Source organism: Talpa occidentalis, unplaced genomic scaffold (genome assembly GCF_014898055.3).
Source record: "Talpa occidentalis isolate TD23 unplaced genomic scaffold, MPIMG_talOcc4v2.1 talOcc4.12, whole genome shotgun sequence".
In the NCBI taxonomy this organism is placed as follows: domain Eukaryota; kingdom Metazoa; phylum Chordata; class Mammalia; order Eulipotyphla; family Talpidae; genus Talpa; species Talpa occidentalis.
This window is the reverse complement of record NW_023601212.1, coordinates 10,071,816-10,096,027: the sequence shown is the minus strand read 5'-3', so window position 1 is coordinate 10,096,027 and position 24,212 is coordinate 10,071,816. Positions and strand designations below refer to the sequence as shown.

General features: G+C 51.5%; 2 protein-coding genes across 2 annotated transcripts; both read left to right on the top strand.

Moving 5' to 3' along the window:
- Positions 1-1,560: 1,560 nt before the first annotated feature.
- On the top strand, positions 1,561-15,565 carry SLC25A23 (solute carrier family 25 member 23). Its single transcript, XM_037505207.2, has 11 exons — positions 1,561-1,817; positions 2,913-3,039; positions 3,624-3,711; positions 4,010-4,121; positions 5,145-5,303; positions 5,389-5,541; positions 5,739-5,846; positions 6,982-7,149; positions 11,587-11,737; positions 12,755-12,935; positions 13,238-15,565. The coding sequence occupies exons 1-11, from the start codon at positions 1,662-1,664 to the stop codon at positions 13,530-13,532; spliced, it is 1,698 nt and encodes a 565-aa protein (XP_037361104.1). The 5' UTR covers positions 1,561-1,661; the 3' UTR covers positions 13,533-15,565.
- Positions 15,566-18,678: 3,113 nt separating this feature from the next.
- Positions 18,679-24,197, top strand: SLC25A41 (solute carrier family 25 member 41). The gene is given in 8 exon segments (XM_037505203.2): positions 18,679-18,960; positions 18,962-19,061; positions 19,239-19,394; positions 19,884-20,036; positions 20,233-20,340; positions 22,249-22,416; positions 22,500-22,647; positions 23,747-24,197. Coding segments are annotated over 8 exon segments (1,107 nt in total). The 5' UTR covers positions 18,679-18,859; the 3' UTR covers positions 23,920-24,197.
- The last annotated feature ends 15 nt before the right edge of the window (positions 24,198-24,212 follow it).

Sequence of the window (24,212 nt, the reverse complement as noted above, 5' to 3'; positions counted from 1 at the left end):
TGGGGGTTGAGAGGATTCACCAGAGACAGAGTGGGGAGCAGAACAGGTGGACTGACTGAAATACACTGCTGAGGGGAGCAGCGAGCGAGTCAGGAGAGGTCTGCTGCACCGTGTGGATTTCTCCCTGGCCGGGGATCGAACTCGTGCTGCAGAGGCTGCGGACAACTTCATAGGTTGCATCTTAACCCCTTGCACCACCAGGGAGGCCCAAGAGGCTCCTTTTCTGGCACACACCTTCCACAGCACACCTGTCTGAGCAGAGCTGAGTGGGAACCAAACGTACCCTTAGGGATATATCCTGTGCTGAAGAACGATAATAACACGAGTCCCTCCTGGAGTCTGTAGGGTGAAGAGTGATGGCTTAGGGAAAATTAATCCCTTCTAGGGTATAGAGTGAGGGGTAAGAATCCCAGGTTTATTTAATCCTTGCAGGGCATGTGGACGGGCGAGAGCACTTAACCTCCGGTTTCCTCACCTACCTTATAGGGTTTGGGCGAGGAACACACAAGAGGTGAGTAAAAGGTCTGGCATGTGCAACCACTGAATCAAAGTTAGCTATTGTTATTATTCACTGTCGAGTGGCCTGGGTACGCCTCCCCCTAATGGTGAAAGGAGACACTGCGCCCGAAAACTAGTGGGAGGGCCCTTGGGCAGGTGCAGCGAGCGCGTCAGGCTGGGGCTCCGCCTTCAGCGCTCGCCTACCGGGTCCTCATGCCCCGCGGGGGCCGGGACCCTGCGACTCCGGGACCGGCGGGCGCAGTACGGAGCCGGCAGTCACTCCGGCCCAGGAACCCAGCGGCGGCCTCTTTAAGATGCCGAGCGCGCCCTGCACGGATGGGCCCCGGACTGCCAGGGTCGGCCGACAGGCTCCGCCCCGGCGGGTGGGCGAGGCGGGGCGGGCGGGCGCCGCTCAGGAGCCTTTGGCCAATAGGAAACCGACTTTGTTGCTGCGCCGTGCGTTGATCTTCCGTTTCCCGGTCTGAGTGGGGCCGAGAAAGGCGGGTGCGGGCGGGATAAAGCGAGCAGGAGAGCGGGCGCGAGCGCACCGCGCCTTGATCATCTGTTTCTGCGGCCGAGCGGGGAGTGCGAAATGGGCGGGCGGGCAGGTGGAGCGCGGGACGGCTCGGGGGTCGGTCTTGAGTTTTTACCTGGGGGGGGGGGGAGCGAGATCCTTAGTTCCTAAAGGGGATTCCTAGGGGAGGGAAGGCAAATGCAAAGGGCTTATGACAGCCAATCCCTGCTATTTCCTTACTTTGTCCCTATGGCCATAGGGTAAACTGAGGCACAGAGGCGGAACTCAGAAACCAGAGCCGAGACCACTGACCCCGCTGGCAAACGCTCCTCCCAGACTGAACCCTTTGCCCTCTAGGTTGTGCAATGCCAGAACATCCCCGACATCCCACCCCCCACGCACCCCAGCTCCGCCCCCAGCCCCCACCCCTCTGCGGGCGGGGGGAGGAGACTCAAGTTCTGGCGCGGGCGGCGACGGCTAGCAGTCACCGCCTCTTGCCGGTGCCAGAGCCAGACGGGCAGCGCGGAGGCAGCAGTGGCAGTGGCCGCGGAGCTGGCCCTGCGGGGCCGCGGGGGGGAGGGGGAGCCGCGAAGCCCCCGCTGAGGCCGCCGCAGCCGGGCCTCCCTCCCCCCCACCCCCGGCGGGCGCCATGCGGGGGGGTCCGAGCGATGCCGAGCGGCGGCAGCGCTGGGGTCGCCTCTTCGAGGAGCTGGACAGCAACAAGGATGGCCGCGTGGACGTGCACGAGTTGCGCCAGGGACTGGCCAGGCTGGGCGCGGGCGACCCGGACCGCGGAGCCCAACAGGTACCCCCGCCCGGAGCCCCCGCCGGGAGCGCTGCGCTGGGGCCCAGCCCGCAGCCGGTAACCCGAGCTCCTGAATGGAGCGCCCGGAGCTGTCAGGGACTGCCTGTGGCTGGACACCAGGATTTGGACCAGCCTGGGAGGCGCTATCCCCGTGCCCCTGCCCGCCCGTGCCCGGGCCTAGCGGGCTTGCTCGGGGTAGTGCTACTGACCCCCAGGCCTGCAGCTCCGCTTCCAACACCCAATTCTGTACACTCCTCTATACTTTGCCCCCCATCCCCCTCCGCGGGGGGATGTGTGCCAGGGAATAGAGCCAGGTTGATATTCTGGCCACTGAACTGGACACACTTTCTGCTGAACTCTGCCCAGCCCAGGACCTGCCCTGCTCCCGCCTCCTGGATTCACACGTCCACACCCTCCACTGGGTACCCACTGCCCTCCCAGCCAGCTGCCCCAGCCGCTATGTTTACATTCCCTGGCCTGCCCTTTCCAGGGCTTGGCTCAATGCCCCAGGCCCAAGCAGGGATCCCATCTAGTGTGACGCTCCCCTCAGCTCAGGGTACACCTGTCAAAGGAGGAACTTGCCCCTGAACCAGGCAGGTATGTCCCACATTTGTAGCCTCAGATGCCACTGGAGTATTTCCACAGCATCGTGAGACCTCCAGTCTAATCTCCCACTTACCAGATGGGAAAGCAGAGGCTGCTGAGCTTGCATCTATCATTGTCCCATGTTACCCAGAGCTATCTCTGACAGGCGCTCCTAAAACTGCTATGTGGACAGGTTTTTGTAAGAGACAGCTGGAAGGACAGGCTTTCAGGGACAAGCGCCCAGGGCTACCTTTCACTTCCCAGCCCTGTAACCTTGAACGAGTTATTTGACCTTGGAGAACTCAGTTTGCTCACCAGGAAAACTGGACAACTGCCGGCCAACTCACAACCTACTGGCCTTGGGCATCTTGCTGATTGAAGGAGGGTGATTTCCTCTGTCTCTGGCGTCTAGGCCCTAGAGGCCGTAGTTCCTGGGGCACAGCTAGTCGCACCCCTTCCAGATTGGGCAACAGCCTCCTAGAGCTCCATGTGTCTCTCCCCCCCTGCCAGGGCATCTCCCTTGAGGGGGACAGTGACCCAGATGGCGGGCTGGACCTGGAGGAGTTTATCCGCTACCTGCAGGAGCGGGAACAGCGCCTGCTGCTTCTGTTCCACAGTTTGGACCGGAATCAGGATGGTAAGGCCCAGGGACAGGGCTGTGCCTGCCTCCCCCCACCACCACCACCCCACACACCAATGGGGTTAGAACTGGCAGAGCTAGGAGGAGGGGGAGGGCCGATTTTCCCTGATGACTCACAGGCTATTTTGGGAGCTCTCCTTACCCCCACCTAGGTGGTTTGAGGCTCAACCAGCTGATCCCACCTCCTTTTCAATTCCCTGGTGGGACCCCCTTAGATTTTTCTAAGGGGCAAAGATTTCCCCCATAGTGCTCATGGATTCCCCATGGGACAAAGACCCCTCCCATAGCATTTGCTGGATCCTCATTTTGCCTTTTGATCCCCTGTGGCATAGGATCCCCCACAATTATCTAGATTCATGTATTCTTTCATGAGAGAGGAACCCCCAATATTGCCCAGTTCCATCTCTCTGATCCCAATGGGGTAGGGCAGCTCCCAACCATGTCAAAACCTCACCCAGGGTTGCTAGATCCCCTGGCTTTGCTAGACCAACCATTCCCATTCCAAGCTGTCCTGCTTCTCAGTCCCAGCATTGCCTAGAGTCCCCACACACACCCTTCCCCACCTTGGGTCCCCTCCACAGGTCATATTGATGCCTCTGAAATCCAGCAGAGCTTCCGAGCACTGGGCATTTCCATCTCACTGGAGCAAGCGGAGAAAATTCTGCACAGGTGAGTAGCTCGATGTCCCAAATCCCAGGCAACTCAGATCTGTGGGACCCTTCAGCCACCTTGAGCCCCTGAACCCAGACCTAGTCCCAGGGTGGGTGTAACTGAGAATTTGGCCTTTGGAGTCTGGCAGATCTTGGGGCAGTGGCTTCTCCTCCCTGAGCCTTTTTATCATCTGTAACATGGTGAACTCTCGGTGTAGAGAAACTGTCATTGTCCCACCCCAAACAGAGCACACCCTCAGTCCAGCCAACCCCCAGTCCCAGGCACTGATTCTGTCCCACCTACCATTCCCCCCCAGCATGGACCGGGACGGCACGATGACCATTGACTGGCAGGAATGGCGTGACCACTTCCTGTTGCATTCATTGGAGAATGTGGAAGATGTGCTATACTTCTGGAAACATTCCACGGTGAGGTGGGAGGGCTTTCCCATGGGGGACTGCTCTGCTTCCCCAGGGCATGGAGGGGCTGATTCAGGACTCTCTAGAAAGAGGTGCCACTGGGAGCACCTCCCTTCCTCCATTTGGGAATCGGGAGACTTGGGAACCATTTGGGGAAATCTCTGCTCTCTGAAGCTCTCTGACTGGAGCCCTTCCACCTCCTGCTGGACCCCTGGGGATAGGTTGGGGGTGTTGGGAGCACAGAGTAGAAAGAACTCACCAGATGAGACACCCGGCCTCCAACCCTCCACCCACACACACGGCTCCACTTCTGCTGGTTTCTGTCTGCCTCATTAAAGGATACTGCTGCCGAACAGACAAGTTAGAAAGGCACTGTCCTCAGAAGATCCCACAGGATCCAGAGAATTTGGGGGGGGGGCTGCTCTAGATCACCAGTTTATGGGTGAGAATCCCTGAACAATGCTTCTAGTAGTATCTGCAGGGGGATTCACCGGTGGAATCTGGTGAGAGCCTCTTGGGAGATCCAGAGATTTCCCCACCCCCCTGGGGAATGCATGAGGGCTTGGTTGGGAAGTCTAAAGAAGAGGGATGAACCCCATGGAGGAGATCACTGTGGGACCAAGATCCTCTGGGCACAACAAGTTGGTCTACTTATATGAGAGATCTCTGGACACATCTTGAGTGACCCTGGAGGGATCTTCTGGAATCCTTATATGGGAGACCCTTGAGTGGGATCCTTCAGAGAGACCTGATTGACCTTGGAGGGAGCTTTATGGGGTTGATGCTTGGGTAGAATCCTTTGATAGGGTTTGGTAGAGATCCCCAGGAAATCTGTTGAGATCTTATTGGGGTGACCACTGAGTTGGATGCTTTGGTGGGATGTGGTCTGGTCTGAGAGGAATCTCCCATACTTTCCAAATGATGTTCCTTGTGGGGGCCTCTCTGGGTGGCCCTGGGTTTCACAGGGGAGATGCCTCATTTTGAACAGGGTCACATCACTATGCCGTGATACTCCAACCCCTGTGTCCTCAGGTCCTGGACATTGGCGAGTGTCTGACTGTCCCTGATGAGTTCTCAGAGCAGGAGAAGCTGACGGGCATGTGGTGGAAGCAGCTGGTAGCAGGTGCAGTGGCAGGCGCCGTGTCTCGGACAGGCACTGCCCCACTGGACCGCCTCAAGGTCTTCATGCAGGTGAGAGACCCTGGAAAGACTCATCCTCTCCTCCAGGCCTGGGCCCCAGAAGGGGACCCCAAAACCACCTTGTCTCCTCCCCTAGGTCCACGCCTCCAAGACCAACCGACTGAATATCCTAGGGGGCCTGCAGAGCATGATCCGAGAAGGGGGCATGCGCTCCCTGTGGCGTGGCAACGGTATTAACGTGCTCAAAATTGCTCCTGAGTCAGCCATCAAGTTCATGGCCTATGAGCAGGTGGGGTAGGCTCAGGGAGGGCTAGACATGAGGCCTTGAGGGATTGGCTTGGGAGTGGGGGGTGTCTGCAGGTCCCCAGGAGTGGGTGTCTGCCCCCCTGCATTATACCCACAGCAGGAAGTCAGTAAAGAGGGGCCTCAAGTGCACAGAAGGCTCAACCCCTGAGGTCCTGTCATCTCTGTGTCTCCCTCCTGCAGATTAAACGGGCCATCCGGGGGCAGCAGGAGACATTGCACGTGCAGGAGCGCTTTGTGGCTGGCTCCCTGGCTGGTGCCACAGCCCAAACTATCATTTACCCCATGGAGGTGAGAAGGAGGGGTCTGGTGGAGGCTCCATCGAGGGTGGGGAGGGGGGCCTGCATGAACCATTCACTCTGTGGGGTGCTCAGCATTGGGACTGTGGCTTTGCCTCTCCCTGGTTTGGACTGTGGCTCATTAGAGCAGTGCTGTTTTCTGGGTGGCCCGTCTATGTGTCACCATTTGGGATGTGACTTCCGGATATGGTGGTGTTGACTATTTAGAGAAATTGTGTGGGCCAGTCATTATAGGCAAGCCTCTCTGAGGAAACTGATTTCCAGGATGTTGGTTCTCAGGGTATCATTTCAAGGTGAAACTATTTCCAGAGAAATCAGGCATGTATAGTGCATCAGTTAGGACTGTGAGTGATGGAAAACTCAAATCACATGGCTGCAGCCTGGATGTGAGCAGCACTAGAGACCAAGGTCCTTCCCACTGTCTCCTTATTCTACCCTCTCAGTGTGTAGCATCCACCTCACAGAGCAAAATGACTGCTTCTGTTCCAGCCATCACATCCATATTCTAGCCTAAAAGGCAAACAAAGGAAGGAGCCCTCCCTGCCTTTATGGAGCTTTCTGAATGTCACACATACATCTTCTGTTTCATTGGCTAACTTAGTCACATGGCTACTCACCTAGAGAAGCAGAGAAATACGATCTTTATTTCAAGAAGCTGAGTGCTTGCTAACATAAATACTTCCTATTATTAAGGCAGTAAGTAACAGGATGTTGGGAAACTGCGGTGGCTGCCACATGCTCCTGACATAAGTAATAGCTTCTGGGATAGAGTCTGGGGATAGAGAGAGATTCTAGAGAAAGTAATCTTTTAATATAACCTCAGTCATGTGTGGCTTGATGACATTTCAGTCGACAGCAGACAGTATATGTGACATGGCCCTGGAAGGCTCTACGATTCAGCTTAGGTGTGTCGTGGGCTGGACCACCTAGGTTTCGTCATTTTGCTGTGACATTTGCAAACAATGAAATTGCCTGACAACATGTTTCTTAGCACATACCCCATTGTGAAGCCATTCACAATTGTATTCTTAGGGTATCTCCTTCCAGGGGTAGCTGTCTGGGTGTCTCCTTCCTGAATGTTGTCATTCTGGAGGCAGATTGTCTAGGGCTAACTAGATTCTCCTTAGGTGCTGAAGACACGGCTGACCCTCCGTCGGACAGGGCAGTACAAGGGCCTGCTAGACTGTGCGAGGCGCATCCTGGAGCGAGAAGGGCCCCGAGCCTTCTACCGCGGCTACCTGCCGAATGTGCTGGGCATCATCCCCTATGCGGGCATCGACCTGGCTGTCTATGAGGTCTGTGGGCAGCCCGGCCCCCCGCTCCCTCCCCCTCCTGGGATTTGCCTGCAGGAGACCCCTTTCCTGTGGGTCTGTCTCAGCTGACTCCCATAGCTAGGGGACTTATTGGTGGGATGGAGAAACACCACTGGGCTTGGGCTCCTGGCCACAGGCACTGGACTCCTGCACTTAGCACTGAGAGAAATTCCCATTTGCAGTTCAGCCTGCATGGGCTCAGGACACAGGAGAGTCGAGGCCCACCCCAGCTCACAGCATCATAGGAGCAGGGAACGCTGAGTTTCAAAGATGCCCATTTTCCCCAATGTGTATATCAAACCTGGCCCCTCTCTCCAGGCAAGTGTGTTCTTTAGCGGCTGCCATTACCCTAAAATGTGCATCTTTGGATCAGCATCTTTATTGGGAGAGGCAGGAACAGGGAGTTTCTGCTGTTCTCTGCCAAATAGCCTCAGCTATTCTTTTACTTTCACCAGGTTCTCCTAATTAGCATAGCCCTAGAGGCCCCCCAAAATCTTTGACTCTAAGACAGGGCCAACTTCATGGGCAGATGACCCGTGCTGGGTGTAGTGCTCTGCTGTCATGTCTTGAAATTCCTGATTATTTTAAAACAAGGGACCTCATACATTTCTATTCTGCATTGGGCCCTGAAAATTATGAAGCTGGTTATGATCTAAGAGACTCCATGCCTGCCATCCATCCCTGCCCTTCCAGCATCCAGCATCTACACAGCCAAATGAACCAGAGTCATCTCTCATTCATTTGTTCATTCATTCATTCACTCAGTGTCTTGCTTGCTTAGCTGTTTTTCACTAAGCATCCTCACATGTCGGGCATGGTGCTGGGTGCTGCAGCTATGGCATTAAATGGGACCAGTGCATTCCTGGAGGTGCCAGTGTTCCACTCACTGGGCCAGGAGGTCAGTGAGCCAGCAAATAAGATAGTTTCAGATGCAGATAAGTTCTCAGAAGATGATAAAACGGGATGTGTAATTGAATGTAACAGTGGTCAGGAAAGGGGGTTGTCTCAGAATACCTCTTAGAGGTGACATTGACTCTGAGTTAGGCATGTAACGGGAGGGGATGGGAACAAGCTAAAGGCACAGGGAAGACAAAGGTTCAGAAGCAGGAACAAGTTTGACTGGTTGAAGGCATGGGAGTCCTGAGGACAGGGGGATTGGAGAGGCAGCAATGACTCAGGGAGGAGGAGTTGAATTATCTCAGGTACAGCAGAGAGCATGAGAACATGAGCGGAAATGAGGTGCAACCTCATTTAATCCCAGTCTTCACCAAAAGAGAGAATCTGGAGGTCTGAGAAGTTTGAGAAAACCTGAGACCTCTTGGGGTTTCAAAATTTATGTTAGTTCCAGAAAGGCTCTGAGAAGTCCCGCAGAAAAATGATTTTTAATTTTTTTCTTACAAGATTTATTTATTTATGCATACATGCAAGAATGGGGTATAGGCCAGAGGTGTGGGGGGTGAGAGGGTTCAGAGTGGGGGAGCTGAACAGGTGGAAACAGAGTGGGGAGCTGAACAGGTGGATCTACTGAAATACACTGCTGAGGGGAGCAGCAGGCAAGACAGGAGAGGTCTGCTGCACTATGTGGGTCAGTACCCTGGCTGGGGATCAAACTCATGCTGCAGTGGCTGCTGATAGCTTGATAGCACTGAGACTTTAACTCCTGCACCACCAGGGAAGCCTGATTTTTAACTTTTTTTTTTTTTTTTAAAGATTTATTTATTTATTTATACAAGCACTGGGTACAGTCAGAAGTGAGGGAGGGTGAGAGAATTCACCAGAGCCAGAGCGGGGAGCAGAACAGGCAGAAGGACTGAAGTACACTGCTGAGGGGAGCAGCGGGCGGCAGGAGAGGTCTGCGCGCCATGTGGGACCCTCCTCCAGTGGCCGGGAGCAGCCGGGGATCGAACTGGCGCTGCAGAGGCTGCGGGCAGCTTTGCAACCCAGCGCTCAACCGCTGCGCCACCGGGGAGGCCCTTTAACTTTTTTTTTTAAGATTTATTTATTTTTATACAAGAACCAGGGTACAGGCCAGATGCACAGGAGGGTGAGAAGATTCACCAGAGACAGAGCAGGAAACAGAACAGGCAGACTGACGAAATACACTGCTGAGGGGAGCAGCATGCGAGACAGGAGAGGTTCTGCTTCGCCATATGGGGTCCTCGCCGGCCGGCCGGGATCGAACCCTTCCTGCAGAGGCTGCGGACAGCTTCACAGTGCGGCGCTCAACTGCCTGCGCCACCAGGGAGACCCTGATTTTTAACTTTTTTAAGACCAGGTTAACTAGACTTATGCAGTCATCAGAACCTCTTTCAATTGGACAACTCTTAAAATTCATTAAACATCTGTTTAACAAATGCTCCTTCAGAGGCAGAAAAAAAGGCTATTAAAATTGCCAAAGTAATAAAGATAAAACACTTGTTTCCTATTTGCCCATTCTGTCCCCAGGCCAGACATTACTAATACATCACAACATAGAGTTCCTCTCAATACAGTCCCAGCCAGTCATTACCAATGGATTAGAACTGAGTAGGGAATGAAATCTAGGAACCACCCCCATCCCTAAGCAATAAAGTAGGTCCTGTCTTTACAAAGGGCCTTGCAGAGGCTTCAGAAGGGACTGACCAAGTACATAGTTCTGGTCATAGATATGACTCTCAATGTTGATTTTCACCTTAATTTGTGACTTTGGGCAAGTAACTTCCCTTGAGCCTCTGTTTTCATCAATAAAATGGAGATAACAATAATATTCATCTTAGTTTGAAGTTTTAAAAAAATTTTTAAGGGGGCAATAAGACATGGAAGAGAAGGCAATCAAAAAAGGAGCATGGGAGACTCCCTGATGGTGCAAGAGGTTAAGACCCAACCTATGGAGCTGTCCACAGCCACTGCAGCATGAGTTCGATCCCCAACCAGGGGGGTGACCCACATGGTGCAGCAGACCTCTCCTGTCTCGCCCGCTGCTCCCCTCAGCAGTGTATTTCAGTTCTGTTCCCCACTCTGTCTCTAATGAATCCTCTCACCCTCCGCATCTCTGGCCTGTACCCCATCTCTTGTATGCATAAATAAATAAATCTTTAATTTAAAAAAAAAAAAAGGGAGCATGGAATAGTTTCCGAGGGCTGATATAACGAAGTGCCACCAACTAGATAGCTGAGAACAGACATTGTCTCAGTTTGCCAGGCCAGAAGTCCAAACCTGAAATCTGCGGGGGAGAATCTTCCCTGCCTCTTCCTAGCTTCTGGTGGTTGCCAACAATCCTTTGCCTTCCTTGCCTTGTAGCTGCCTCCCTCTGTCTCCATGTAGCGTTCCTCTCCCTGTGTCTGTGTCTTTCTTGTCGCTTCTCATAAGACAAGTCAAATTGGATTCAAGGGCTACCCTACTCCACATCATAACTCATGACTTCTGCTAAGACAGTGTTTCCTAGTGGTTTCCTTCCCAAGGTCCTGGGGGTTAGGACTCTGTCCCATGATGGCACACCATCAAAGTTGCCATGGTGGGCAGTGGCACTCAGTTCTGGAGGCAGCTCAAAACATGCCCACCAGAACATTGCTTGGGATTGATGCACCAAGTCAGCCCCAATGTTCAGAGTGGGGGTGCAAATTCTCCTGCACATCCTCTCCCCCCTCTGCTCTTGTGTGTTTAGCGCAGCCTTGTCTTGGCCCAGAGGAAGGCCTTGGGTTCGGCTGTGAGTGCCAGCCGTGGGAGTGGGCAGGTAGCTACTGAATGGTGAGGAAGAAGGTCATGCCCACCACGCGGGGCACATAAGCTTCCTGCTCAACAGTGACCCCAAATGAAGGGCTTAAAACAGCACCAACAGATTACCTTAGGAAGATCTTTAGGGTCTGGGTAGGCTAATATCAGGTGTGGGCTTGGCTGTGTTCCTTCTAGAGCTTCAAGGAGAAAACCTGTTTTCTTATCTTTTCCAGTTCCTAGCAGCACTCCCACATTCCTTCCCACATCTTTGTTTTTGTTGTTGTTTTTTAAAAAAGATTTAGTTATTGCCTTCTTCCTGAAAGCATAGCATCTTCCTCTCTCTCTCACACACACACCCTCTGCTTCCATCATCACATCTCTTTTGAGGGGCCTTGGAATGACATTGATCACCTGGACACTCCAGGATTATCTCCCATCTCAAGGTCCTTAACTTAATTCCATCTGCAAAGTCCCTGAAGCCACATAAGGTATTATGTTCACCGGCTGCAGGTAGCAGGGCATGGACGTCATTCCACATACCACAGAGGGCAGAGGTGAGGGCTGAGTGAGCAGATGCTGGCAAAGACCTTGCACAGGCCCTGGGAGGCACCAAGTACCCAGCTAGTACCAGCAACCATGGGCTATGGAGGCCAGCCAGTGGGAACCCTGAAACCAGGCTCTTAATGTTACTCACTTATACCCACCCCACTTTCTTCACCCCACCAGACCCTGAAGAACCGGTGGCTCCAGCAGTACAGCCATGACTCGGCCAACCCAGGCATCCTGGTCCTCTTGGCCTGTGGCACCATCTCCAGCACCTGTGGCCAGATAGCCAGTTACCCCCTGGCCTTGGTCCGGACCCGCATGCAGGCCCAAGGTGAGGCCTGGGTGGGCGGAGGGGTCAGGGTTGATCTCCCAACTTCAATCCCGCCTTCACCTTCCTGGCTTCTCCTCCTGGGTGGCAGAGTCCCAGGCCTGGCTCCTTGGGAATTTGGATGGTGTGGGTCCCCACTTTCTTTGAGCTCCCCTTCTCTACAGGTGATAGGATGGGAGCACTTTCCTGAACTAAGACAGCAGATTGCAATAGGTGCTGGGAGAGTAGCTCCCTGGGGATCTTAACTGGGAGGCGCTGTTGGCTTCTGGCCAGCATTTCCAGGCTGGTAACTTGAGCTCTAATTTGCAAGGCTGGGTTATATATAGTGAGGGGAAGGTTGAGGGGGGCAGGCCGCAGGTCAGACTAGTTCTTATTTTATTGTCTTTCTCTGTATTTTTCTTTTATGGGTTCTTTTATCTACCCTTCCCCCCCCCCCCCCCACACACACACCCTTATCGTTATCAGGAATTTTAGCATTTGTGTTACGTGATCTCTGCTAGGGGTGAGGCTGGGGGTGTTAATGCGTAAGACAGATGTGGCCCCTGTCCCCCTGTCCAAGTTCAGATGCTGGAGAGGAAGAAAGATGCCAAATAAATTGTTCCACAATTAAGTATGAATTTAGGATTGAATGAAGGGGAGAAGGAAGTGGTGGATTTTGATAGGGGACAGCCAAAGAGGGCTCCCCTGAAGAGTTAGCTTTGGAAAGGAGGTTGGAAGGATGAGAAAGCATTGGCTGGGAGAAGAGGGAGTTTCAGGGAGAGGGAATTCCAGTGCCTTCTCCCACTGCCTCCACACACGTATCTGCTCTGTTTCTAATTGTCCCCAAACTTGGGCCCTCCAAACCGGGTGGAAGAGGTGCGCAGCCAGTTTCAAGGCCAGGAGAAATCCTGACTCTGAGCAGGTCCCTCTTTTAGTCTCACTCTCCCCTGCTACAGTGGCCGCCCAGCCCAGCCCTAGACAGTAGGAGGAGGAAGTGAGGGGAGGAGTTTTAACCTTACCTGGCCTCCCCATCCCCCCCAGCCTCCTTCGAGGGTACCCCCCAGTCGTCCATGCTGGGTCTGCTCCGACATATCCTGGCCCAGGAGGGCGTGCGGGGCCTCTACCGGGGCATTGCCCCCAACTTCATGAAGGTGATCCCAGCTGTGAGCATCTCCTATGTGGTCTACGAGAACATGAAGCAGGCCCTAGGGGTCACGTCCAGGTGAGGGACCCAGAGCCCGCCCCCCACAAGATCCCTCACCTCAATCATGAGACCGATGGCCCAGCCAATGGATCCCAGGTTCCCTCTCACACACACACTCAAACCACAGGATCCCCACACTTCAGCCACTGGGTCCTGTATCCCCACATTCCAGCTACTGGATCCACATTGCCCTGCCCTGCCCACTGGGTCACGGACCTCCATGTCTTAACCACGGGGTCAATCCCAACTCAGCTGATCCTGATACTCCAACCACAGGAGCATATATCCCCACATCTAAGCACCCAGACCCCTCTCCCCAGACACCAGATCCAGTGTCCTTGTGCAACACTGGATCCCAGATCCACAACCCCACTGGCGGATCCCAGATCCCCATGCTTCCAGCCCTGGATCTCCACGTTCAGCCACTGGATTCTGGATATCAAGAAACCTCAGCCACCGGATCCTGACAGTGCAATGCCTAGATCCCAGGGCCCTGACCACTGGATCCCAGATCCCCTCACCCCAACCACTGGATCTCTGAATTCCTTTACCTCGACACTGCGTCCCAGATCCCTCTGCTTCAACTACCGGATCCCTACATTTCAACCACCATAACCTCAACCCCCAACCACTGGATCCCAGATTCCCAAGTTCAGACCCACTGGATTGTGACTCTTAAAAAATCATAATCATGAGAGCCCAACGGCAGAGCAAGTGGGTCCTGGCAACTGCAGCTGCTCCATCCCAAATCCCTTCACCACGGGCACTGGATTCTGAAACCTCACCCTTAGGAGGCAGCCCTGATCTTTTCAGGCACTGGATCCCAACCCCCGAATCCCTGGCTTCTGACCTGAGTCCCCCAGGCTTGAATCCCAAGCACTCAAACCCCAAGTCTAGATCCCAGTAACCCAGTCACAGCTTCCTAATCCAGCGAGTCCCCTCCTCCGCCCCCCACCCCAGACACACACCAGAGCCCAGACACCTCCCCACGACATTCACCCCATGGTCTGAGGAGCTGCAGGGAGCCCAGGTACTGGTCTCCTGGCTCCAGAAACCCTACGGGACATGTCTATTGTCCTGACGTGACAGGTGCCAGGCAGCATAGAGAGGAGATGCCCCTCCCACACCTGCACAGGCACTCGGTGCCCCCTCCACCTCCCAGCATGGCTGCACCTTTGGGCTCTGTGCAAAAGCTCCTCCTTCAAATTCATCCCCCAATGATTTGCAGGGTTCTCCGACCCCTTCTCACCTTGTAGGCTGATAACCCCACAGCCTGGGTCCCTCTGAAGGATCCAGTCATTCTTTCTTCAGGACTGGCAAGGAGGCAATCTAAGGCTGGGGGACACATAAGGGGACCCCCAACCCCAGCACTGCCAGCCCCTCTCTAGCCTTCAGAATTGGAAGCCAGAAGCAAATCTACACAGACTACTCTTCCCTAAACCCAAGCCTCCAATTATGCAAAGAGACAAACAAGCTAAATACCCCAAACTTACCCAGTCTATTTTTCTACCAGAAAGGAGCAAACATGCCCCCCTCCCCAACCAACCCACGCCTCCAGCACCCTGCCCGTATACATTCTGCACTTTATAGTTGGATGCTGAGCTTAGGGTAATTGGGGGACCCCTCTTGCCACTCCTCCCAAGTCCTTGAGGAAACCCCATTAAAGGTCCACCAAAGGAACTGGGATATTTGGGAGGCTGGAGGACACCCCCCCTAAGACTTCTAACTACCCCTCACCCCACCTCCCTGCCTGTGTGTGTTATTTCAAAGGAAAAGAACAAAAGGAATACATTTTCTAACCTCTTTCATTGTGGTTTTTACTCAAAGGGAGTGGGTGGATGTGGGACCACTGTACCCACAGAAAAGGGGTGCAGGTCATCCCCCACCACACACAATGCCAGGACACAGGAAATGACACCTTCTTGGGGCCTCACTTTGCTTCCTCCACTGTAGAGCAGGGACAGAGAGAAGTGCCTGTTTATCTTCTCTTTTTCCCTGTATTTTTTCTTATCATACAAGTACATCTATTTCCCAGGGCTGCAATAATTAGTTACCACAAAGAGGGAACTTAAAACCAACAAAATTATTTTAGATGAGTATGCTTTTATTGTGTAAAATATACAAAGCATAAAAATGGACCATGTGAAATATTTTTAATTGTACATTTCGGCAGCTTTAAATATACTGACACTATTGTGCAGCCATCCCCCTGCAGCTCCAGAACTCTCTCGTCTTCCCCAACTGGCACTCTGTCCCCATCAAACATTAAACCCCCCTCTCCTTCCCTGGCCCCAGCCACCCATATCTACTTCCTCTCTCTATGGAGGTGACTCCTCTAGGGACCTCCTATGAGGGGATCACACAGGATTTGTCCTTTGTCTCTTATGTTCTTGAACAGCATGCCCTCAAGGATCATTCACAGTGTCACTGGTGTCGGGTTTTCATTCCTTTTTAAGGCTGTATAATATCCCATCGTGTGGGTGGACCATTCTGTGTTTATCCTGTCTGTTCTAGGATCCTTGGGTTATTTCTAACCTTTTGAGTATCATGAATAAAAACATTCATTCTCATAGTTCCCGGGGTAGGCGTCTGAAATCAGGGTGTCAGACTCCCTCCGAAGGCTCCAGGAGAGCTTCATTCCTTGCCTCTCCCACCTTCTGCCAGTTGCCAGCAATCCTTGGTGTTCCTTGGCTTGTAGACCCATCACTCCAAATTTACCTGTCACCTTCTAAAGACGTTCCCAACAACTTGTGCCTCCTAGCATGCACTTGCTTGTTCCCCTCTCCTGCTCTGCCAACCTGGGTCTGGATACCCCAGAGGACACAGCAGAAGTGGTAGAACATTACCTCCGAGATCAGGGAAGAGAAGACACTGCTGTTACCATCTTGGTTGTGTTTTGAGCGGCTACTCTATAGTGGGGATCATTTGTTAGGCAGCAACAGCTGTTTCAATGACGGACAGCACACACAACAGAGGTCCCACTAGGTGGTACCCTTCAGCCTAAGTGCATAGTAGGCTATACTATCTAGGTGTGTGACATTCACATAATTCAAAATTGCTTCCCAATGTATTTCTCAGAACGTGTCCCCATCATTAAGCAACATACGACTGTACATAGCTACGATTTTCACATACCCAGAAGAAGGATCAAGCCTTGCTAACTATTTTGTATTTTATATCTTTTTTGAATCACGTCCTTAGGATCAATTCCCAGGAGCGGAATTGCTGAGTCTAAGGATAGCGCTATCTCAAAGTTGGGCCACCAGAAAACTTGTATGCAACATATAGCAGGTCCCTGAATAACACTGTTATTCATTGTAACATTGACAAGAAAGAAGAATCCCAACCAACACTGAACAAAAAAAAAGCTATTTGAGGGCTTGATTTCCTTATACATAGTTGTGCTTAAAGTGAATTTCCAAGAACCTTTCAAAAGTATTGCGGACATATTGTACGCAGCTACCAGTGAGGAACTGGCATTATCACTTTTACTGCAGCTATATCAGCATCAGTGTTACTTGAATGGGCCAGTTAACATGTGTTTTCTTACCCTAGATCTTCTATCCCATTATGCTATGTTTGGGATATGAGGTTCTATTGATGATGTGCAATGAGTTATCCAGACAGGCTGCCTTTGTTATCCTAAACCTTAGTTTCCCCACCCGCAAAATAAGAGGTGTTTCTGCTCACATCTTTAAAGGGAAAAGAACTTAGATTTATTGAGCAAGTACTATGTGCCCTTGTAACATGATAAGCCCTGTCAAGTATTATCTCCTTCACATTGTCTATTTGTCTAACACTTATTTTGCACCAGACCCAATTCTTACATGGGATACAGCAGAGCCTAAAACAGAAAAAAACCTCTGCTTTCAGAGGCCCTACTTTACTGTGGGGGGAACTAACAATATATAACATAAGCAAGTGAACACGCAGAAAGCAAAGGTGCTGTGGATAAAAATAAAGAAGGAGGATAAGAAATACCACAGTTTCGATATTAGAGTGGTGAGAGAAGGTCTCACACAGAGAAGCTGACATTTGAATAGAGATTTAAAGATAGTGAGATCGGGAGTCAAGGAGATGTCTAAGGGGGAAAAAATCTAGCCAGAGGGAGCAGCCAATGCAAAGGTCCCAGGGCAGGAACATGCTGGCAAGTTGGAGGACCGGAGAGGAAGGCTGGGGGAGAGAGGCGGTGAGGGCATGGAGGGTGCAGGGAAGATTGTGCAGGACTGTGGGGACAGGGGAAGGACTTTGAACTTCTACCCTGAGGGAGGCCGCAGCAGCCCAGGAGGGCAGTGGGCAGAGGCGGGGTGGGACGAGACTCACGTGCTCATGGGTGCCCTCTGGTGGCTACTGCAGGGAGCACAGGCTGGGCAGGGGCAGAGAGGATACGCGGGCAGCCAGATTCTGGATATATATTGAAGGTTGAATCTACAGGATTTGAAGACAGAGGGGAGGCATGAGAAAAAGAGAGGAATCAAAGATAACGTCAGATTTTTGACCAAAACAACCCAAAGGATGGAGTCTCTCCTTGGATCCTATTGACAACACTACATGGTAGTGTCACCATTTCCAGTTTCCAAATGGGGAAACAGAGCCTCCCAGTGGCGCAGCGGGTTGGGCGCAGCTCTGTGAAGCTGTCTGCAGCCTCTGCAGCGCGTGTTTGATTCCCTGCTGGCCAGGGAGCATCCTACAAGGCGCAGCAGACCTCTCCTGGCTCTCCTGCTGCTCCCCTCAGCAGTGTACTTTGGTCAGTCTGCCTGTTCTGTTCCCCACTCTGTCTCTGGTGAATCCTCTCACCCCACACACACACCTCTGGCCTGTACCCCAGCTCTTGTATGCATAAATAAATAAATAAATCTTTTTTAAAAAATGGGAAAACAGCTCAGAAAGGTAAAGCAGATACCACACAGCAAGAAGTGTCTGAGATGGAAATCAAACCCAGGTCCCTGTGACTCCAAACCTATGCCTGTCTTATTTTCAAGTCAACTTTTTTTTTTTTAAGATTTATTTATTTATGCATACAAGAACTGGGGTACAGGCCAGAGGTGTGTGGGGGGGGGGTGAGAGGATCCACCAGAGACAGAGTGGGGAACAGAACAGGCAGACTGACTGAAATACACTGCTGAGGGGAGCAGCAGGCGAGTCAGGAGAGGTCTGCTGCGCCATGTGGGTTTCTCCCTGGCTGAGGATCGAATTCGTGCTGCAGTGGCTGCAGACAGCTTCATGGTTGTGTCTTAACCCCTTGTGCCACCAGGGAGTTTCCTCAAGTCGACTGTCTCTTTCTTGGTAGAACCTTCTCATTCTCCACTCTGCCATCTGTCACTAAGACAATGAGCCCCAGTACATTTGCTGACTAGTGCACTGTAACAATGACCGCAAACTTACTGATTTAAAATAACACAAATGTGTTATGCCGAATGAAGGTCAACTCTGACATGGACCTCACAGGACTAAAATCAAGGTGTTGGCAGGACTGGCTGCTTCTGGAAGCTCTCGGGAGAATGCTTCCTGCCTTTCCCAGCTTCTAGTGGCAACCTGCATTCCATGGTTCTTGACCTCTTTTCATCTTCAAAACCAGCAAAGACCACTTGGTATTTCTTAGGTCTTATCACTCTGATGCAGACTGTTTCACCTCTTTCTTCCCCGTGTAAGGATTTATGAGATTACATAGGGCCTGCACAGTCCATTTAGAATAATCGCTCTATCTGAAAATTTAATTCCCCTTTTGCCAATGTAACATAACAAGTTGACAGGTTTCTAGGGATTAGGTGGCATTTGGGGAGAAGACCCTCACTCTGTCCACCATATTCATTGAGGTCACAAGAGCTTCTATGACCTCATTGTCCCCAGTACCAAATTTATAAGGTGGCCCTGCCACAGCTGCTGTAGGGACAAACCTCTCCCTGAGGATTTGAACCTAGTTGTCTTGAACCTCTAGCTCCATGGGAGCCCAACCTGAGGAGACTCAAAATTCTTGCTCCAGATTCCAGACCCTGTTTAAGAGGGTCAATGCCTTATTCACCAAAGCCCCTTCCCCACCTTCACTCACCAGCCCCTCCCCGGAACCCAGGCTGTACACATGTGTATGGCTATGTGTTTGGGCACGTGCGTGAAAATGAGCTAGAATTCCTCCCATCACAACAGGTGAGTTTGGAACCATGGGTCTCCCAGTACCTCCAGCCTGGACCACAAGGGGAAAAGGCAATGCTTCTCTCCCTTCAGGCAGACCTCCAATTCCATCTAGAAGTAGAGGGAACCAGGCTGGGCCTTTCACTTCAGCCTGCCTGGCTGAGTTGGGAAGGACTTGGGTCTGCACTGCAGGTGCTGGACACAGGAGAACAACTGATGGTCCCTGTGGATGTCCTGGAAGTAGATAATACAGGAACCCTGTGGAAGTTTCTGCTCTCAGGAGCCATGGCTGGCGCAGTGTCTCGCACTGGCACAGCCCCATTGGATCGCGCCAAGGTGTATATGCAGGTGGGTGGGGAGCACAGCCCTGGAGGCCTTGGGTTGGGATGGATGGAGGTGGAGTTGATGGAGTTCAGGGTGAGGATGGGGGTTGGCACAAGGATTGAAGTAGGGAAGCTGAATGGAGATGGGATAGAGTTGGAATTAGGGATGACAGTGGAGCTGATGTGGATGGAGCATGGAGTTCAGTAAGGGAAGGAGTTGAAGGAATGGAACCAGGGACAAGGTTAGGGTTGGGGGCTAGGAAATCAGAGATGGGGCTTTGGATGACTGAAAACAAAATAGGACAGAGAGATGAAAATGAGGGACGAGATGGTAATGAGGGTCGGTGTTAGGGTGAGTTAGAGAGTTCTAGGGCTAGTCAGGGAAGGAGATGGAGAAAAAATAGGGATGGGAGAGAAACAGGGTTGGGGACAGGACAAGTTTGGGCTCCAAACCGGGATGAGGATGGGACGGGGTGGAGGGGTCCTCACAGGGTCAGGGACACCCCACCCCCAGGTCTACTCCTCCAAGACTAACTTCATGAACTTGCTGGGAGGGCTCCGGAGCATGATCCAGGAAGGGGGCATCCGTTCCCTCTGGCGGGGCAACGGTATCAACGTTCTCAAGATTGCCCCTGAATACGCCATCAAGTTCTCTGTCTTCGAACAGGTGTGGCATGGTCCTGTCTCCCTAGCCCCACTCTCAAACCCAAACCCTTCCTGTAGTCCCACCTCCAAGTTCAAATCCTTATCCAAGAAACACACTGCCCACCCCCCACCCCGCCAGGTCCCATATGTCACCCCCTGGATGGGTTTTAGAAAGGAATATGGTTCGCTTTTCTCTCATGTTCCTCTCTCCTGTCCAGTGTAAGAATTATTTCTGCGGAGTGCATGGGTCCCCACCCTTTCAGGAACGTCTCCTTGCTGGCTCCCTGGCTGTAGCCACCTCCCAGACACTCATCAACCCGATGGAGGTAACAATGTCTGCCCCTTAGAAGATGAAAGGTAGTTGGCAGTAACTGCGAGAGCTTCCTCATTTCCTCCTCCTCCTCCCTCTGCCCCATCCCCCCTTCCTTCCTCTTCCTACTCCCCCCTTCCTACTCCCCCTTCCTTCTCTCGCCTTCCTTCTTCTACTTGTGAGAGATGTATCAAGTTTTATCCCAGCTGACTACCCAGGCTTCACAACACATCTTACTGGATGGGCCTCACCCTTTCCCCCCACAATGATCCAAGATGGCACCTTTATCGAATTTCTATATATTTTTTATTTCCAGTCTTTTTCTCCTCATTGCTCTGGTGTCTGTTCATGTGCCACTGTCTTCTAATTTTTTTTAGACTTTTTTAGACTTTTGTAAAGCAGTTTCAGATCTACAGAAAAATTGAGTAGAAAGTAGAGTCCCTATAGACCCCTTCCAACATTTACATCATTTGTTACAACAGATGCATCAATATTGATACAAAGTCATTAACTGAAGCCCATAGTTTACATTATTGGGCATTGTACCAGTCCATGGGTTTTGATAGATGTGTAACATGTGTCCACCATTATGGTATCATACAGAATAGTTTCACTCCCTAAACAATCCTGTGCTCAGCCGGTTCACCTCTCCCTTCCTGTTTTGCCTTCTCTTTTTAATTTCTGAGGCTTGATTTTGACATCCTTGCTCTTTTAAAATCTGTTTTCCAAGTTATCATCCTTTGTTGATTTTTCCATATAAACTTTAAAAGCAACTGTGTAGTTCAGAACACAAAATCACCTACAGGTACTTGTTTTTTTACTGGGATGGTATTCAACTCACAAATGAAGTTAGAGGTTATTGCCAGCTATATGATGTCTAGTATATGCATCCAAAAAATATTCCATTTGTTTAAGCCTTTGATGATGTCCTTTAATGGTCTTATAAATTGTCTTCAATATAATTCTTGCCCTCATCTGATTAAGTTCCTTCCAAAGTGTTTTGGTTTTTTATTGCTGCATAAAAAATAACCACAGACTCAGGAGCTTAAAATACTATCGATTTATTATCTCATTGTCTCTATGGGTCATGTCTGGCTAGTAGAATCCTCTGCTCAGGTTTTCATTAAGCAGAAATCAAAGTGTCAGCTGGGCTGCCAATAAATCCATCTGAGGTTCAGGTTCTCTGCAAACCTCCATAGTTGTTGGCAGGATTCATTTTCTTATGGTTGTAGGACTGAAGTCCTAGGCTCCTCGAAACTACCCATTGGTCCCTGCCATCTGGTCCTCTCCATAATAGTTTACTCATTTAAGATCAACGGGAGAGTGTGTGATGCTTCAAGCTCTCTGATTTCATCTGTCTCTGGCTCACCGGATTAGGCCATGCTCACACAGGACCATTTATCTTGCAACTTGGTCTGGTTTGGAGCCTTAAATGTATCGGCAAATCACCACTCTCCAATTTTGTCATATAATGTAACTTTAGCAGGGAAGTGATATCCCATAGCCCATGTTCAAAGACGGGGGGCAGGGGAGGCATCATTGTACAGAGTATGCAGCTACTATTTTAAATTTGGGGCACTTTGCAAAAATCCAATTTTTGGGCTGCTTTCAGAAAACTGGCAGACCTGGGCACCTAAGACCTGTGCTATAGTGGCATTTACTTGGCTGGTGGTACACCAAAGCTGCCACAGACCCAACTCAGCTGATGTCACTTCCCTTCATCTCTTGCCCTCAGTTAACACTTGAATTTCTAAACCTTGGGTTAGGAGCACAGGCAGCCCAAGGAATGGACAGGTCTGGGTTTGCAACTTCTGTGCATCCCCGAGCCTGAGTGTTCTCATTTGTAAGATGGAAACAATAGTCATTGCTGAGGGTCACTGAAGTGATTGAAGCAAATGAGTACCACATTCCTTACTTTCCCCAGGTGCTAAAGACAAGGTTGACGCTGCGTCGTACCGGCCAGTATACTGGGCTGCTGGATTGTGCGACACAGATCCTAAAACGGGAAGGCACCCAAGCCCTTTACCGCGGTTACTTGCCCAACATGCTTGGCATCATCCCCTATGCCTGTACTGACCTGGCCGTCTATGAGGTGTGGGTCCTGCAGACAGGGTGGCAGGGGTGGTACAAACCCAGGCCTGTAGTGAGCACCTTCCTGATCCCCTTCTTTTTCAGATGCTCAGGTACCTCTGGCTGAAGTCAGGCAGGGACATGGAGGATCCAAGTGGACTGGTCAGTTTGTCATCTGTGACACTGTCCACAACCTGTGGCCAGATGGCCAGTTACCCGCTGACTTTGGTGCGCACCAGGATGCAAGCCCAAGGTCAGTCTGGCCCTAGTGGGATGCCACACTTGCCCTTTCCTGCCTTGCCCCAGCTCTCTGAACTTTCTCCTTCCCCAAAACTGACTCTCACATTGATCCTGGTCACCTTTGCTGATCTGAAACTATCAAAGCTTTGATCACCCCCTAGTCTGATTGCAGTCCTCAAATTAACCCTACAAATCACTAAAAGGAACATCTATTTCTAAAGTGACTCCCTGCAATATCCCCCCAAGGGGCCCACTCCCCCGCAATGGGCCCACTCCTCCCCAATGGGCCCACTCCCCCCCAACGTGACCCATGTACTGATACTGACTTCAAGCCATCTACTCCCAAAATGACTTACGAACTCCTCCAAATCTGATCCAGCTCTCAATTGGCTCCAAAAGGGAAAACGGTTCCTAAATTTGTCCCTGATACCTTAGGGATGCCTCAAATGTTACTCGCCAAATGGATTCTCATTCCCTAATCCAATCCTCAAACATCAGTGAAGATCCTTAGCAACCCTGGTCTTCACAAGTACCCAAACTGGGCCTCCCTGATGGTGCAGAGGTTAAGTCTCAGCGCTATCAAGCTATCACCAGCTACTGCTGCACGAGTTTGATCCCCAGCCAGGGAGCCAACACACATGGCGCAGCAGACCTCTCTTGTCTCACCTGCTGCTCCCCTCAGCAGTGTATTTCAGTAGATCTGCCTGTTCTGCTCCCCACTCTGTCTCTGGTGAATCCTCTGCCCCCCTCACCTCTGGCCTACACCCCAGTTCTTATATGCACAAATAAAATCTTTTTTAAAAAGTCCCCAAACTACCCCTTAGCACCCCTCCACAAACTTCCAGTAAATCTTAGAAGTTTTCGCCCATATAAGCTGAGAGTTTTGTAAGATATACTAAAAAATGAATACTGAAAATTCCTGTCTAAATTGATCATCTCACTCTCCTAAATGGACCAATTTTCTCTTAAAAGTCCTTCTAACTCCTTTCCAAAGGACCCTCACTATGCCCCTGCCCTTGTTCTCATCTCTCCCCACCCCACCCCTACTCTAGCCCCTCCAGAAGCTCAGGTCATCTCTGGCTGAGGTCCTAAGCCTGCTCCTGTCCCTGCAGACACTATTGCAGGCTTAAACCCCACCATGAGAGGAGTGTTCCGGCAGATCCTGGCCCAGCAAGGTTGGCCCGGTCTATACCGAGGCATGACCCCCACATTACTGAAGGTGTTGCCAGCAGGCGGCATCAGCTACGTGGTGTATGAAGCCATGAAGAAAACCTTGGGCGTATAGGCAGAGTTGGGAACACACCCTGGGCAGAAAATGGACAGAAGGTTCCATTGCCCTTGGCCTCAAAGAACTCTCCAGATTCCAGTTCCGAGGGAAGTCTTTTGTCAGAAGAAGCAGACTGGAAGTCTGGGTCATAAGATTCCTGACCCCCACCCACCCAGGGTACAGTCTGGAACTAGTCGGGACTCCAGTTTGGTTTGTCCTGGCACCAGGGTGAAATGGTGAACCTGTGGGGACAACTAGGAATAAAGAGATGGTTTCTGCTGGACGTGTCTGGGATACCTGAGAGCATTAGT